At 38.6% G+C, this 17920-nt stretch overlaps 1 protein-coding gene across 5 annotated transcripts in view; it reads left to right on the forward strand.

Moving 5' to 3' along the window:
• Positions 1 to 17920, forward strand: part of CCDC171 (coiled-coil domain containing 171) — a 167732-nt gene that overhangs the window by 123462 nt on the left and 26350 nt on the right. Inside the window, exon 20 of one of the 5 annotated variants that reach the window (XM_035310890.1) lies at positions 2272 to 4280. The exons of 3 other annotated variants lie outside the window; for them this stretch is intronic. In XM_035310890.1, the coding sequence (XP_035166781.1) occupies positions 2272 to 2349 (78 nt within the window). In that variant the 3' untranslated portion in view covers positions 2350 to 4280. Of the gene's footprint in view, positions 1 to 2271; positions 4281 to 17920 lie in introns of those variants that run through there. One more of the 5 variants, XM_035310891.1, reaches the window with a different exon arrangement.

The raw sequence follows: 17920 nt of genomic DNA on the forward strand, positions 1-17920 counted from the left end.
GTAAATGTAAACATTCATCTATGTATAATAAAGCATTGGTATACAGTAGTTCTATTCGTGGATGTAGATGCAGAAGGATAAGACCTGGTATCAAAGAAACTATTGAAGCAAATTTAGGTACCTCAGACCAGTTTCACAATACCAATGTATAAAGAACTTTGCAGTTCAAAATATTTTTGTATTTGATTCCCAACCAGAGAAAGGCTGACAAAACACAAATCAGCAAATTTGCATTGTGTAGAAAAAAAACTGTTGTAGGTTGGTTTTACAGGAGATTTAGGAGCAGAACTGCCTTTAAGGAGGATGTCCCAGATATTTTGTTACACAGAAGTAATACAGATTCATCCAGGCATTGACGCTAAAAAATGGTGACAACTAGAAACTAGCTACAGTTGTCAGAATCATACCCACAGCTTGTCCAAAAGATACCATTTAGAGCTCATGTGTATGGCTATGTGATCAGACAACCACTGATGTTCACATGTGGTAGCTGCCTGCAGATGTGCAATTAGAGAAAGAGTAATCATTTTCTGTGTCATGGGAACTACCTTCACCTCTATCTGAAATGTCTCCATTTGCACATTTTATTAATTGGCCCTTTTAATTTTTCAGAAATTTTAATTTGTGGTGGTTGCTTTTGGTCAGTATTTGGCACAGTCTTGTGAGGACAAGACTATTGGTGGGCTTCTTGTGTAGAAGGGATGCACATACCTATGTCTGTATTTGTCAGCTTTTATAGGTCTTAGGAGAAAACATTTCTTTGTGTGCTGCCCTTTACCTGAGGTGTGAGATAGACAATTGATCTGGTTGTAGGAAATCTCTTGCATTTTAATAAAATTGTACGTGTTTATAAACCTGAACTATGAGTGACTTGAGTAAATGTATTTATTTTTCATTACTAAGTTCTCCATAAATTTTGAAATAGTTACTATATACTTGTGGTTTGCTTTCTCTCCTCCAGGTGTGTTTGAGACAGATAAGTCTTCTTGTGCTCTGCCTGCCTGCCTCTCTCTTTGTCTTCCTCTCTTTTGTGTCACTGCCTCTCTCATCGTGTGTACACGTTCTCTGCTGCATGTGTGCTCTCTCTCTGCCCTGTGCGCTCTCCACTGCATGCACACTCTTTGCTGCATGCACATGCTTGCTGCCTCCCTTCTTTCCCTTCCTCCGTTTCTGCCTGTCATTCTGTCTCAGATTCTCTGCCTGTCTCTCCACTCTGTGCCTGTTTTGACCGTTCCACCTCTGTCTCCCTCACTCTGTCTCGTTTGTTATCCCTCCGTTCCCCTCTCTGTCCCTGCTCTGCCCCTCTCACTCTTTTGGGTTCCTCCTTTTCCCTCCCTGTCTTGTTCTCCCTCTGTTTTCAGCGTGTGTTAGTCTGTTCATACAGGTTTAGGAAGTCCACCTAGGGATTTATGTATACTTCTTTTGGTTTCTCAGGTGTTTTGAGGTAATTTGAAATGAAAAGTGCAGTAATAACATTACAGCTTATAGTGGTGGTAGTAATGTAGTCAAGTACTGACCTATCATTAGTATTAACACATAATTATAAAATTATGGACCATAGGTTCCTAACATTTATTTTATGTAAATTATATATTCAAATGTGATGTTGACATGCCTTATCTGATGGTGTTGTAGGTCTTCTAATTAATCAGGCAAACATAAACGTAGTTCAAAGTTTAAGGCGTGTCTTAATTTGTATGTAGTTTCACTTGTTCATTAATGTTAGATTTATGCATAAAAGATTAGAACTTGAAAGATAATACACAGTTCTGCTGGTGTTTTTTCTCAAAATAAAAAACACTTCAATTCCCGTGTTTACTTGTCAACTAAAAATTTCTTTCCAAATTGAGGAAGCAAGTGATTTCAAAGGTGTCATTATAATCTTGTCATCAGATTTCATCATCTGCATAGACCAAATCTTTCAAACATTGCATCTAGCTCTGGTACGAGGATTTAATGGCATGAATTAATTGTTGAGTGGCTTCAAAACTAAGTTGCCAGTATTTTAATTGTGTACTCGTAAATCTTGTAAAGATTTTGTAAATCATGTTTTGGAGCCTTTTTCTTTCTTTCATTTCCTTTTTTTTTTTTTTTTTTTTTTTTTTTCATGGCATGTCTGTGAACAAATAATTGTGTTTTTCTAGTTCTTAATATCTTGAAGAGGAAAAACCTTTTTGACGGAATCTTGAAGATAGTGTATTTATATGTGCATGCATGTAACATGCAAATACTTCTATTGCTTTCTTTTTATTTTCTCCATTTCACCCATAGAAGGAACTATCCATTTTATTACAGAGGCCAGAATGGTGCCTCTTCTGGAATCTGACTGCTCAGCTTATTACTGGGTAAAACTGTGTCTTCGTTCTCCTGGAGGTCAACATATGCAGTCAACAGAACCTGGGCTGCCCTCCTCTTTTCTTCTCCTCTCCAAAAGAACTCATTTCTTACCTACTGTCAAAATGTGCTGCTTCTGGACTGACCACCAGCCTGCCTTCTAATATATTGTTTAAAGAGAAAAAAAAAAAAAGAAAAAGATTATTTATTAATGTCATGATACTTTGTACTTCCACCATGAGTTGAAATGCTTATAAATAAATGCACTAAATTAATGAGAGTGGGATTACACCCCCTGCAACTCTGATCTTTTGCGAATTCCATTGTACTAAAATTAAAGTTGATGCAAGGCTTAAGGAACAATAATTAACATATAAATAAAATCTGAATGACCAGATTGAAGAGATTTAACATGAAGAATGTTCAGCTGTTATCTGGAGTCGTGTCTCCAGATAGTTTGCATTGTGACTGTAAGTATTTAGAAGCCATTTTAGCATAATTTATTTTAACTATAACTCCTTTGAAGACAGTATTCCTTGTGAGCATGTATATTTGACTGCACAGTTATGTATTTTGGATGTATTCATGCACCTGACCTGGCAGAAAGCACTCTTTATAGAGTATACATAAACTTTTTTTTGGATTATTAAGGTGCTGGTGGTGATGGTCTGATATTATGAGAATCCTGCATCATATTCTGTGATATTCAAATGAATTGTGTGCTCCTTGGATCCAAATTCCATTGCAAGAGACATTGCTTCTGGCACAAGGATAAACCACCTTACAAGGTTTCTCATTAGTGTAACATAACCACAGGTGCCCAGAATCTCCCCTGAATTGTTCCAGGATGTTTCTGTGAGGGCAATGGTGGAAGCTTCGCTTTGGGAAAGGCTGGTTTTGATAATAACCTTACTAAATAACGCAGCCTTGAAAATCTGAGGAGTTGAAAGTCTGTATTTGTTACTGTTTAGATTACTACATTTGTTACACATTTGTTAATGAAACATAACATTAATGTACGTTTGCCCAACATATAAATAAGTGAGGCATCTTCAAAGCATCAGTGATTCAGGAAATCTGACTTATGGTTTGAGTTTCACATCACTTTTCCTTTCTGCTGATTGTGTTCCCAATTTACTCTTCACATGATTTCTTTTAGCAGTTTTTTTCTCCCTGTCCTCAATGGGCATTCTGTTACTCTCTCTCCTTTCCTCAGTTTCCCCCCTCCTTATCATTAGCCTCTTTCCATCACTTTCTCAGCCAACTTTCACTTTTTTGTTTCTCACCTTGCCTTACTTCATTCTAATAAACAGCTAGAGACTAAATGAAGAACCCTTGTCAGAAGGCTTTGTAGTAGCTGATACATTGATTACACCCAGTCCTGTTAAGTCTTTGACACTTAGGGACAGTAAATATCAAAGTAAATATCTGTAATCACCAATTAATCAAATACTGAAAGCTGTATCTTTATGCCTGTGAATGCACTAACTTTTATCCAGCCTCTTTTGTAAGCATTATTAATTTTGTAAAAACTTACAGTCAAGATCTGCTGCTGATTATCTTGAATGCCAAAGTTAGTGTACAATCATTTAACCTTTCGGTACCATTTCTTAATGTAGAAATTTCTTTTTTGACCCTTTCAAGCAGTTGTGTAAATACCCGCCTTTGTCCACTTAGAATTTTTCATACATTTCTGTTTGTGGTATGTGGGTAATCTGTTAAAATGAAACCTGTGCTGATATGTAAGAAAGTTCTCTCAGTAGACATGGTGCTCTCAATATGTATCCAGAGCTGCCTCAGACAATGAGTGCAGTCTCCTAAGTGCTGTAATTACAAAAACAAGGCATTGTCCAATAACAGAAAATAACAAATAGTTATCACATCACCTTGTTTGTTTGACATTTTTTCTCAGATACTCATGAGGTTATCTCTGTGTGGTATCTTAGGAAAAGGAGTCATTGTATCAGATAGCTCCATAGCTTGGATGTGACTGTATTGTTTGATATTGTCTGCATTGTATGCTGTTGTAACACAGATAAGCCCATTCAGAAGCACAGCTATTAAGCTGCCAATAATCGTGTGGGTTGCATGAAGTGAATATCATGAAAGATTAGGAATTGTCTGGAGCCTTACTTTTTGTGCTGGTTGTTTTAATTTCAAAAAATAACAAGTGCTAGGCAAGTGAGCCTATACAGTAAGATTTAATAAAACAAACTTAATTACACAAATATCTTAGCAGCAAGAACAGAATCAAAACATTTTATACTAATTACACTTAAGATAAAAAAGCCTCTTAAATGCTAAATTTTTTGTTTAGTCTTTTTCACTTAACTGCTTAGCATTCCATCATTATAAAGCATCTCCCCAAACATTTGTTATTCTTACTGAGACTTTTCTTACTTTTCCACTTACAGAGGAAAAAAAATGAAAGAAAGAAAGAAAGAAAGAAATGAAAGAAAGAAAAAGATGAAAGAAGGAATACACTATATTAGTGCAAGAATTTTGTATTGGCATCAAGGGAGACATTTCTGCCCAGATACTGCATTTGGTGGGCCTTGTAGTTGAAGACCTGGAAAAGGAAGGGTTATCTCCAACTTCAGCGAGTTTATTATGGCTTAGTGATTTGCTGATTGATTTCATTTGCTGTCAGTTAAGGTTCTCTTAATGTCAGTTTTCTTTGCATAATGCCTTGAAATAAAGACTGATGAAGTTTTTCAGATTGATGCCGCTTACATAAACTGACCCTGATTTGCCCTTCTGCATGACAATATAAGTGACAGCAGTTAGAGGAAAATATAGCAATGAATATGCAACTTAAGGATTAAGAAAAACACAGTAAACCTTTCAGAATATAAAACTAGGTATAGAAAACTGGCTGTTGTGTTAATTTCACAATTGTCCTATATTTAAGAAATAGGCTGGGATAACATCCTAAGTGGTATACCACTCAAGTGAAAATTGCAAGAGGACAAGTTTTAAATGGATTACAAGGTAACTTTTTTTTTTTTTTTTTTTTTTTTTTTTTACCCCAAATTCTACCAATTTGTCACTAATTAATTGCCTATATATAATAAATACATATAACCAATACATATACGTATTAGTAAACTTTGTCTCATAAATTCACATATCTTGTTACCTGTGAGTTTTTTCTTTTACGTACTTATCTTGCAGCAATGCTGATGAAGTACTTCAAAACTATTGTCCTGATTTTTCAGTTGCTGAATTAGTTGATGGCCTAGTGATAGGTACTGTGGAATCCTAGGGTCACAAATTCCAACACTTCCATTAGACTGTGAAAAGTGTTCATTTTTTAGAATTGGTAAGTACTATTGCTGTAAGTGTTCCCAGACAAAAACATCTGAAATAGGTCACTCATTTTTATTGAATACTGTCCACTACCCAATTTTATTGTAATCTTCCTTAACCCTTATTTTTCTATAGTCTCTTCCACAGAAGCAAAATGGTGGTAAGAAATTAAGGGCTAGAGAGAATAAGGAGAGGGCTAGAGAGTGCTAAATTAATGGAAAGATGAGTGCAGAACTGTTCTGTAAACCTGAATAATAGGGACACAGCTTGCGTGTTGGCAGGTTCACCTGAAAAGGATTGAGTCTTTCATTGCTTCTGAAAAGATAATATCCATGGAAAGACTACCATTTGTTTATTGTCCTGGAACCTTGATAGAACTCATACTCAGAGTCATTTGAATGGCTTCCACATCATAATCAGTTTTGACAAAATACAGTTCTAAAATAAAGATGAGGAGGAAGCAGTCGCCCACTCCCTCTGTGGGGCAAACTCTCAATGCCCACGTAATGCTTGAAGACTACAATTTAGTTTGGAGTTCTTTCTGTTAAGAGGCAGATTATGTTAGAATGTGATGTATACCCATTAGTGTGTCCTCTTCCTGATCATGACACATAACATCAAAGGGAAAGATTAGATAGATTAGATAGAGCAAAGCATGATGCCCTTGTTATTGTCTGCAGTGCAAGAGTTTCTTTCCAGCCAGCTTCCTATTCTCAAAGCAATCATCCCCTTTTTAACATAAATTTAATATTGTGAAAGCTAAAGGTTAAAAGTTGAAGTTTAAATTCTGAAGTTTTTACAACTGCTTGCAAAGACCATGAGAGTGGATTTTGAGCAGTGAGTCTTCTACACGTCAAAATGTGATGTTTGTCTGTACCTTGGCAAAGGTTACTACTCTAGATGCTTGATTTGTTCTGCATTTACTCTGTGTGAGACTTGCTGCAGATTTTAGTCCTTTGGGAAATAGGTTGTGGGACTGAGTAAACATTTAATGCCTAGAGGGAACATAGAATAACAGTAAATCTGGTTGTCCCTGCTTACAAATTGGTTAGACAGGGCTAAACAAAGGAAAAAAATATAAGAAACAGGACAACAATGTCTCTAAAATGCCTCCCATTCTCCAACATTTTAGTTCAAGGACCTCCTGAAACAAGGGTCATGCTTCTGTATTCAGTGGCCTTCAATGTTTTTGTTTCTTCTTCTTCTTCTCCATTTATTTTCCATTGCTTTTTTGAATCCATGTAAGGTTTAAGCATTCATATGACTTGTAGAAAGGACTACCATGGCTTAACTATGTACTTTCTGAATTTTTTTTTTTTAAATGGTTTCTGCTACTTCATAATGTTCAAATATCACGAAGGGGTTCTACAGGTACATTGGCTGCAAAAGAAAGACTAAGTAGAGTGTACCGCCTCTGACAAATGAAGACGGTGAACTGGTAACGACAGATGTGGAGAAGGCAGACAGCTTAACATCTTCTTTGCCTCAGTCTTCACTGGTGGTTAGGCTTCCTATAACTCTTTGAGTCCCCGAACTTCTAGGCAGGAGCTGGGCCTGATGCAACTTAACAACTACAAGTCTATGGGGCTTGATGACATTTATCTCAAGGTCCTGAGGGAACTGACTGGTGTAGTTGCCAAGCTGCTCTCCGTCGTATTTGAAAAATACTGGCATTCAGGCAAAGTCCCCGGTGACTGGAAAAAGGGAAACATCACTCCCATTTTTAAAAAGGGAAGAAAGTAAGACTTGAGGAACTACAGACCAGTGAGCCTCACCTCTATGCCTGCGAAGATCTTGGAACAAATTCTCCTGGAGTCAATATCAAGGCACATGTAGGACAAGGAGTTGATCCAGGACAGCCAGCATGGCTTCACCAAGGCAAATTGTGCCTGAACAGTCTGGTGGCTTTCTATGATGGAGCGGCTGCATCAGTCGACAAGGGAAGACAGACCGATGTTATCTACTTGGAATTCTGTAAGGCCTTTAACATGGTTCAACATGACATCCTAATCTCTAAATTGGAAAAATATGGCTTTGAAGGATGGACCATTCTAAGAAGGAATTGGCTCAGTGGCTACACCCAGAGATTAGTGGTCAATGGTTCTATGTCCAGGTGGAGGCTGGTGACAAGCAGTGCCCCTCGGGGTCTGTTTTGGGACCGGTGCTTTTCAATATCTTCAGTGACATAGATGATGGGTTTGAGTGCATCCTCAGCAAGTTTGCAGATGGCACCAAGCTGAGTGGAGCAGTCAACACAACAAAAGGAAGAGATGCCATCCAAAGAGGCCTGGACAGGCTAGAGAAGTGGAACCATCTGAATCACATGAGGTTCAACAAGTCTAAGTGCAAGGTGCTGCACCTGGTTTGGGACAACCCCAGACATAAGCACAGATTGGGAGAAGAAGTCCCTGAGAGCAGCCCTGCAGAGAAGAACTTGGGGGTTCTGTTGGATGAAAGGCTACACATGAGCCAGAGGTGTGTGCTTGCAGCCCAGAAGGCCAACTGCATCCTGGGCTGCGTCAGCAGAGGGGTGGCCAGCAGTTGGAGAGGTTATCGCTTCCCTCTGCTCTGCCCTTGTGAGGCCGCACCTGGAATGCTGTGTCCAAGTCTGGGGCCCCCAGCACAATAAAAGTTTGGATCTGTTCGAGTGAGTCCAGAGGAGGGCTACAAAGATGCTCAGAGGGCTGGAGCACCTCTCTTATGAAGAAAGGCTGAGAGAATTGGGGCTGTTCAGCCTGGAGAGGGGAAGGCTCTAGGGAGACCTCATTTCAGCCTTTCAATACTTAAAGGGGTCTTATAAAAAAGATGGAGAAGGACTCTTTACTTGGAGAGATGACAGGACAAGGGGAAATGGTCTTAAACTAAAAGAGGATAGATTTAGATCAGACATTAGGAGAAAATTCATCACTTTAAGGGAAGTGAGGCCCTGGAACAGGCTTCCCAGAGAAGCTGTGGATGCCCCATCCCTGGAGGTGTTCAAGGCCAGGCTGAATGGGGCTTTGGCCAACCTGATCTAGTGGGTGGCATCCCTGTCTTCATCAGGGGGGCTGGAGTTAGATGATCTTTAAGGTCCCAATCCAAGATATTGTGTGGTTCTGTGATCCTACCTTTCTCTCCCGTTCCATCAGCAGTTATTTTTTTCATGATTTCCAAATTACAAGAAGGTGAAAAACACTAAAAATATTTCATAGTTTCTACATTTGGTAAGTAGTGGAAGTGATTTCTCTGTGTTACTGACATCCATAGGCATAATAGCTCATAAATCTGTAGTTGTAAAGTTCTGAAAAATGACTAAGGAAGAAGTGTGCTTCTGAAATAATTAACGTCAATGGTAATTTGGAAAATGCTGTCCTCTAGTGTTTATAATTTAGGACAGCCTGATACCTGTGGGTTAATGTGTTGGGTCTGTCTGGGATGGAGTCACCTTTCCCTGCAGCAGCCCACGCAGTGCTGTGCTCTGCACTCGTAGCTGGAACAGCACTGGTATCACTCCAGTGTTGTGTCTATTGCTGCATAGTGCTGGCACAGCATCAGGACTCCCTCCAAGCCCCCAAGAGCCAGCAGGCTGGGGGTGGGCAATTGATGGAGAGCGTACATCACCAGGGCAGCTGACCTAAACCAACCAAAGGGATATTCCATAACACCTGATGTCACACTCAGCAAAAAAAGGGGGGCTCTTGTGGGGATGGCAGTCCTCCTGAACAACCGGTATGCGTTTTGAAGCCCTGCTTCCCAGGACGTGACCGAACATCGCTTATTGATGGGAAGTAGAGAATAACTTCTTTTCCTTTCTCTCTGTGCTTCTGCACGGCCTTGTTGTTTCTCTTGTTTCTTTTTCTCCCTATTCCCTTTCCCTTTAATTAAATCATTCTCATCTCAAACTTCGAGCTCTTTGTGTTGACTTTTCTCCCCCTTCCTCTTTAAGGAGGGGGGGAGTGAGAGAGTGGTTGTGGTGGAGCTCAGCTGCCCACTTGAGTAAAACCACCACAGTTAGAAGTAGTCCCTCTGATTGATCTTCCTTTAAGGTCACCACACAAATACATGAAGTTGCAGTGCCTGCAGTCATTACCAAATTTGGTGAAAGAGTGACATAAAAAGGACTTTCTCCTTCTAGCTTTAATACTTTGCTCTAGTGTATTTTAACACTTTGTCCTAGGGTATTGTAATTCTCATCCTACTGATAAATAATACTTTATCCTCTCTAGGCGAATTAATCTCACCAAGGACAATCCTCCTTACTCTTTTCCTTCCAGTGTTCCTATAAATATCCAACTTTATAGACACAATTCAAAATCACAGAATCACAGACTAGTCTAGGTTGGAAGAGACCTCCAAGATCACCGAGTCCAACCTCTGACCTAATGCTCACAAGTCCTCCACTAAACCATATCACTAAACTCTACATTTAAACATCTTTTAAAGACCTCCAGGGATGGTGACTCAACCACTTCCCTGGGCAGCCTATTCCAGTGACTAACAACCCGCTCAGTAAAGAAGTTTTTCCTAATAGCCAACCTAAACCTCCCCTGGCGCAACTTTAGCCCATTCCCCCTCGTCCTGTCACCAGGCACGTGGGAGAATAGACCAACCCCCACCTCACTACAGCCTCCTTTTAGGTACCTGTAGAGTGCAATAAGGTCACCCCTGAGCCTCCTCTTCTCCAGGCTAAACAGTCCCAGCTCCCTCAGCCGCTCCTCGTAAGACTTGTTCTCCAGACCCTTCACCAGCTTTGTAGCCCTTCTCTGGACTTGCTCAAGCACCTCCATGTCCTTCTTGTAGCGAGGGGCCCAAAACTGAACGCAGTACTCGAGGTGCGGCCTCACCAGAGCTGAGTACAGGGGGACAATCATTTCCCTGGACCTGCTGGCCACGCTGTTTCTTATACAAGCCAGGATGCTGCTGGCCTTCTTGGCCACCTGAGCACACTGCTGGCTCACATTCAGCCGGCTGTCAACCAATACTCCCAGGTCCTTCTCTGCCAGGCAGCTCTCCAACCACACATCTCCCAGCCTGTAGCTCTGTTTGGGGTTGTTGTGCCCCAGGTGCAGGACCCGGCACTTGGCCTTGTTGAACTTCATACCGTTGGCCTCGGCCCATTGGTCCAGCCTATCCAGATCCTCCTGCAGAGCCTTCCTTCCCTCGAGCAGATCGACACACGCACCTAACTTGGTGTCGTCTGCAAACTTGCTGAGGGCGCACCTGATCCCCTCATCCAGATCATCGATAATGTCACTATATCTTCTCTTATGCTTCTAAGGAGTTGGATCCAGTTGTTGACTATTGGCCAGACAAGGGCAAATGGACCTTATTTGCCAGACTCCCGAGCTAATTAAATTCTATTCTGCATTCTGATGATATTTTTCCATGTAATACAAAATCACTTGGTGCATTTGCTGAAGACAAATCAGGAAACAGTCTTCTGAATTTTTATCTAAAAAAAGCTCATCAGATGGCAAGTCTTTAAATTGTTTGCCTGAGTGAGGACAACTGGAGCTTTGCCAATGGAAGAGTTGTCTCTTGTCTTCATCTTTCAAGCTGTTCCAAGTGAGCAGCTTTCTCACTTAGCTTGCTGACCTCTTGCAGAGAGGAGACTTAAAACCAGACTCGTATATAGTGGTGTCTAACTCATTCATGAGTTTTTATCACAGTTTATTGGGATTTACCCTTCAGAGTTGAGGTAATCCATCTTCTGTATGACCAATACCAAAAAGGGAGACAAACAGATTAGGTTTTTCTTGACAAGGGTTTTCTTCAGCTATGCATACATTGTTGGTAGAACTAGACATTCAGAGATGACAGGGACCATTTTACCCATTCTTCTTCAAACTATGATGATTAAAAACAAGGCTTGGGAGAAAAATATTTATTTCATACTAAGCTTAAAGATAGCCAATTATCAACCTTGGTGTCAGTGCCATATTTGGCAGATATTGTCTATATTTTCCAACTTTTATTTTGGAACAAAGAATGCTAATGTGTTTGTTCATTGTGAAGGTCAGTAGTAGATGTACTGTGTTCATACAATTTCCTTTGACTCTTCAGATTTTGCAACAAGAGTCGTTGTCCCTGGAGTTTCTAGTAAAACATTTTGATGGTGTAAATCAGGAATCAGGTCTTGAAATGTAGTCTGATTCAAGACCTACCATCCCTTCCCTGTTTTCTGTTTTTTTTTTTTTTTTTCTTTTTTAAAATACAAAGTTTGGTTTGAAACAGATTAGTTATATCACTGAATTTAGACAGAATGAATGGAGAACACTTGTCCATTCTGTATGTGGCTATGGACATTAGAGTTTGTTCATTTATCTGAAGACTGCAGTTAAGTTTTTCTAGCTCATTACTTCATCACTTCATCATTACTTGGTATGAGACTGACTGGTGCTTTTTTGTATGCTGGCATAATGAATTTATGCACATAACTGATTTTTGGGTGAGAGGCAGAAGTGAAAGATTCATTTGCTATCCAAGGTAACAAGTATACTTTCAGGCTTCCTGACAAAATCAGAAAACATTGCATTAAGTAGGATGAAATATTTTCATTGAATTAGAACTCAGTATTACCATGAGCACTTCATAAGAAAAGCAGGGGAAATGAAGTGACTATATCACAAAACTTCATAGCATTCTAGTCCTTGGGTTCCATTAGACCAGGGCATTCACCTACAACCTGATATGAAGATAGACGTTGTAATGATTGTTTATTTATGAACCACATAATAGCAGTTCTCATATCCATTTGATCTTCTGGAAAGGACCTTTGTCACTATTAACAAATGACAACTACAGCATAGATTATCTCCATCCTTTTGCATGGAAAATTCAAGGTGGACAGATTTCTCTGATTACATATTTTATTTTATTTTTTATCTTAATTCAGTCTGAAGATGTTTAAGTCTAAAACTAGGGGTTAGACTATATGATCTATATTAGTCCCTTCTGACTTGGGATATTCTGTGGTTGACAAGCTGCTTCCTGTAGCCAGAAAGGAATAATCTATATCCCTTCATAGCTCTAATCAAGATATTTAAGGAAATCTCTATACTGAACCTATTGGAGGATGATCATATTCATTTGTTGGCATCAGCAACAGACCTTTTCTACAGGGGTTAAAATTAAATTGATATTTTTTCATGAGCCCTGAAAAAGTATATTAGAAGTCTCAATAGTGTCTATTTGCCCATAGAGCATTTTCTTTACTAAAAATAATTGAAATTGGTCTTAAATAATTAATGGAGTATCTTTTAAAGCCAATGAATGAACCGTATTTTAATTTTCAGTAAATTTGTTTTTACTAGTATGTTTACAAATAGTCTTTGAGTTAGTTGCTTTGTTTAGATAGTTTGTGCACAGCATTTGAGAAGAAAAAAAGTTACTCAGATCTAGTACTCACATTTAGTGTGAGGTTGCTTCAGATTTTCCTGTTTAATTACCTCATAGATTAATGTATGCTTCTCTCCCTGCCTTAAGCTGTTCTCATACACCTACAAATACAATTAATCCATTAGATTTCAGACAGTTATGACTTACTGTTTAGGTATTTTTTATTTAGAAAAACAATTCACTTTTTTTTTTTTTTTTTTTTTTTTTTTTTTTGTACCAGATATCCTATTGGTATGTAGGAGTGTGATAAAAATGAGGAGGAATAAGCTTATCTTTATTAATTCTGTTTCTATAGACTTTGTTGTAAAAATAGAATTCTGTACTTTTTTACATCTTGTGGTTGCAAGATGTCACTCCAACAGACCAAAAGCAACATGATCCAGTTACAAGCAGCTTTTACCTCCACTTGACATTTACATGGATTTTGACGACGTTTTAATCTTGTGTCACATTAATACTGAATGCTTGATAGGACACTTCAGGTTTTTGAATAAAACTGCTACTGTTTAGGAAGTGAATAAAATACAACTGCTGCTGTTTAGTTCCTCTTATTAGTGGAATGTTGTGCTCATTCTGGGGACATTCTCACACTTAAAGTTTATTATTATTTTCAGTGACTATCTGCCCCTCTTTGTTCCCTGCCTAGAATAGATCTAGCAAGAGAAGTCTGAAAGGAATGTACCAGTGTAGAACTTCTTTCACTTTCCATTTCTTTCTTGCCAAAACCATTTTCTTGAAAATTATTTTCCCTCCTGACAGACTAAAACATTCTTTTTGTATCAGCAGTTTGAGTAGGAGTATAATATATTGGTAGCATATCCCCTTAGCTGTAGCTTAAACAGTGGTTTTTTTGGGGCAGTAATTGTTTTTCCTTTACATCTTTCATGCAGGTATGCTTGGCTTAGTGAGAATGATATTTTGTGTGTTAATATTGTCAGTGTATAAAAATCTGCATTTCATTAATCCTGTGTAGTGGTAATTTGCTTGCATGGTCCATTACTGAGTAGTAAAGGTTATAGATAGCTGCTTTGCTGTAAAATTATCAGGATTCTTTCTATGTGATTGTACCAACAAAACCATTGCCTGATGGTCTTAATCTATCAGTTTCCAAATCAATGTTATTTTTGAAACTCTTATACTTTGTAATAATTTTCTTGGCAATTGTTGTTATGCCCATCCACTGTGGTTTCCAGTAGAGGTACTTTCCGTTCAGTCTCTATTTCAAAGCTCCCTTTTCAATTTTCTGGTAGGAAGTCATGTCATTACCTCTTGTAGAGAATCTTGCCTTTTATTTAGAGCTTCATTCCCTTGGGCTATCCTCTGAGAACTTTGGGGTAAAGTAATTGTTATTGAAGCGAAGGGGATAGAGTTAGGCCCCTTGTGTGGCACTGAATCATGTTGGGTTGGAAAAAAAAAAATTGTAACAGAACTGACCTGCTTTTTGGCACATTTAAATTGTGCATGCCACGCTCGAATGGAACCCAACAAAAAGTTTAGTGTTGAAATGAGATACAAGGAGAACAGATCATTAAAGAAGTGCCAAACAGCTGCAAAAGTGCAATTTTTTTTATTTTTTTTTTCCCTTTTTTTTTTTTTTTTTTTTTTTTTTTTCCTGATGCCTGAGAAGCTGCTGTATTTACATCCTCCACTGATGTTGCCACTAGACATTTTGGACTATGGGTCAGGGCAGACAGAATGGGATTTCAAATCCTAAAATATATGGGGGAAATGAATTTTAGTCCTTTTTCCCCAAATATAGATAACTTAAATCTATAATAAACTGAAATCTTGCTTCTGAGAATGAAAATTAACTGGGGCATGTTTTAATTTGTGGACATTTTAAACTGATTTATGTCAGTTTGAAGCAAGGCAGTAATGACAGGCATTGTATAGGTTATCTATTAAACATATAGAACTCCAGTCTGTGGAGTTTTATTTTCACACCAGTTGCCTTTGCCTGCACTGCACTTCAGCCAAATTCTGTATCCTAAATAGAATTCTCAGTCTTTTCAGATTCTCATCTAAGCACCTTGTTATACTGAAGTTAATCTTTCATTCTTCTGAAGCCCATTCATTATTCCTTCTCTTGTTCTTTTTTATCTTTTTGTATATGTTGCCCTTAGGTAAATTTACTACCTACTAATATTCTTTCTAGTTCAAGAATTTCCTGAAGGGAGAACCTAACAGGCAAATGTTAATTTTGACTTTTTTTTTAATACTTTTTTTTTTTTTTTTTAAGCACATTTTGCATAGTAGATGATTTTGTTATTCTGGCTGCTGTGTGTGATGTTACAAATGAAATGCTTACATTGTCAGGCTGTTAGTCTGCTTGATACCTTTTTGTAAGCATCATTTCACACCAGGTCTCCTTTAGCTTTATTCCCTCTAAACAGGAGATACTCTTCTAGGATAACAGCAAGTCCAGAAAGATCTTGTGACAGTCATACTATACGGAAGTTAAAATGTAGAAATTGGTTCTTAATCACTGGGTATTTTACTCGTAACTTCAGTATAGTCTAAAACATTAAATGCATACTTTCATTTGCAATTATTTAGAATTCATAATACACATAAAAATGGTTTGTTTTGAACCGTGTTCATTCTCATTAGAGAAGTACTGAGAGTAAGGAAGGTAAAATGTATGGTGTTTTAATATGGAATAAAAAATACCATTTTTATAATGTATAATGAACATTAAAACTTTGATGAGAGATCTGCTAAGTTACATATGCCGATCTGTATATTCCCTGTAACATGTTTCTATTATGACTGAACTGATAACAACTGAAGTTTGAGTAACCCCTGAATTTCATAAATTAATTTTTAAAAAGCTGAATTTTCTTCCCATGTCGTGTTTCATGTTTCTTAAAGATTGTTTTGTACTAGTTAGTACAATGCCATTTTTAACTTAAGTAAAGTATTCCTGAATATTGGAGTCTTCCAGTCTGGTAAATTTGTATGTGCAAAAGCTGTTTTAAAGCATTGTAAAGCACTTTGTGCCTTAAAATTTGCACTTTGTGCCTTAAAATTTGTGTTTCTAGAAGTGGTGTACAGCACAAGGAAATGATAAGTTATTCAAAAGTAAACAGGGTATATTGAAATTATTATTATTATTTTTTGGGAGGGTCTTCTCAATCCTTTTGGGTGTTCTCAATCCTTTTTAAGATTAATCTGAAGAATGAAAGCACAGCTTAAATTTTGCAATTTTGCTCTGCAGTTCACTAGTTTGTAGTGTACGAACAGCATTAAATTAGTTTGTCTCATTTGTACTCTCAACTCAAGTTTGCCAGCTTCACCAACCTGTAGCATAAGCCAGAAGAATGTATGAATCATAGAATAATCCGAGTTGGAAGGGACCCACAAGGATCATTGAATCTGACCCCTGGCACCACACAGGTCTACCCAAAAATTCAGACCATATAGCTAAGAGCACAGTCCAAACGCTTCTTAAACCCTGACAGGCTCGGTGAAGAACCTCTGGGTGCAGAACCTTTCTCTAACGCCCACCCTGACCCTCCCCTGTCCCAGCTCCATGCTGTTCCCTCGGGTCCTGTTGCTGTCCCCAGAGAACAGAGCTCAGAGCCTGCCCCTCTGCTCTCCTCGTGAGGGAGCTGCAGGCTGTCATGAGGCCTCCCCTCAGCCTCTGGGCTAAACAAACCCAGGCACCTCAGCTGCTCCATATACATCTTGCCCTCTAAACCCTTCACCATCTTTGTAGCCCTATGAGTACCTTCATATTAAAGATGAAACATATATGAACAGGCCATAATAACCTTCTTCCTTATGCCTGCTTTGAAATAAACATCATCTGTTAATTTCACTTAAAATATGTTTAATTTCTGTTAAGTTTCATGTTTTCTTTTATCTATTTACATGCTTATCTGCCTGTCTTCAGAGAATGGAGCACCAGTAGGTGGCTATGCATACAGTTTTTCAATGCTCTTAACAATCTGGGGAGTCAGGCAAAAGGACAAAGTATGAAATGTTCAGAATATTCAGAGTTCCATTTCCTAACAAATCAGGATGTGAAATTTAAAATACTTTGTTCCTTTACCCAGGGAATATTACATTCTTCAATTTTTCAAAATTTTCTGATTCAGTTCAAAGATAGTTAAAGTATTTATTTGGATTTCTAGACTAGGATGCTGTCTTTAACAACAACAAAAAAGTTCCTTAGGTGTACTGAGGCTTAATGTAACTTTTCCATTGAAAACTACACTTGAAAATAGGACTTTGGCACTCTTGCAAATTTCAGGAAAATTTCAGGAGAAAAGTACAATTTTCAGGAGAAAAGCAGCCTTTCTCACAGAATCACAAGGTGGTAGAAGTTGGAAGGGACATCTGGAGACCATTTAGTCACTCCAGTCAAGCAGGGCCACCTAGAGCCAGTTGCCCAAGATGTCCAGATGGCTTCTGACCATCTCCAAGGAAGGATACTCCACACATTCTCTATGCAATCTTGTTCTCATGCTCAATCATGTGCATAGTAAAGAAGTATTTCCTGGTGTTCAGACAGAACCCCTGCCTTCCATTTTTTGCTCATTGCCTCCTGTTCTGTCCCTGGCCACCACTGAAAAGAGCCTGGCTCCATCCTCTTTGCACCCTTCCTTCAGGTATTTATATACACTGATGAGATTTCCCCTGAGTCTTCTGTCCTCCAGGCTGAACCCTCCCAGCTCTCTCAGCATTTCCTCATAAGAGGAAGGGGTGCTCCAGGCCCTCAGTCATCTTTGTGGCCCTTTTCTGGACTCTCTCTGATATGTTCATGTCTCTCTTGTATTTGGGAGGGCGCACGGCTGGATTCACTGCTCCAGGTGTGGCATTGCCAATGCTGAATATAGGGGAAGGATTACTTCCCTCAGCTTCTTGGCAATACTTTCTCTAATGCAACTCAGGACAC

This window comes from Oxyura jamaicensis, chromosome Z, assembly GCF_011077185.1.
Source record: "Oxyura jamaicensis isolate SHBP4307 breed ruddy duck chromosome Z, BPBGC_Ojam_1.0, whole genome shotgun sequence".
NCBI classification, from domain to species: domain Eukaryota; kingdom Metazoa; phylum Chordata; class Aves; order Anseriformes; family Anatidae; genus Oxyura; species Oxyura jamaicensis.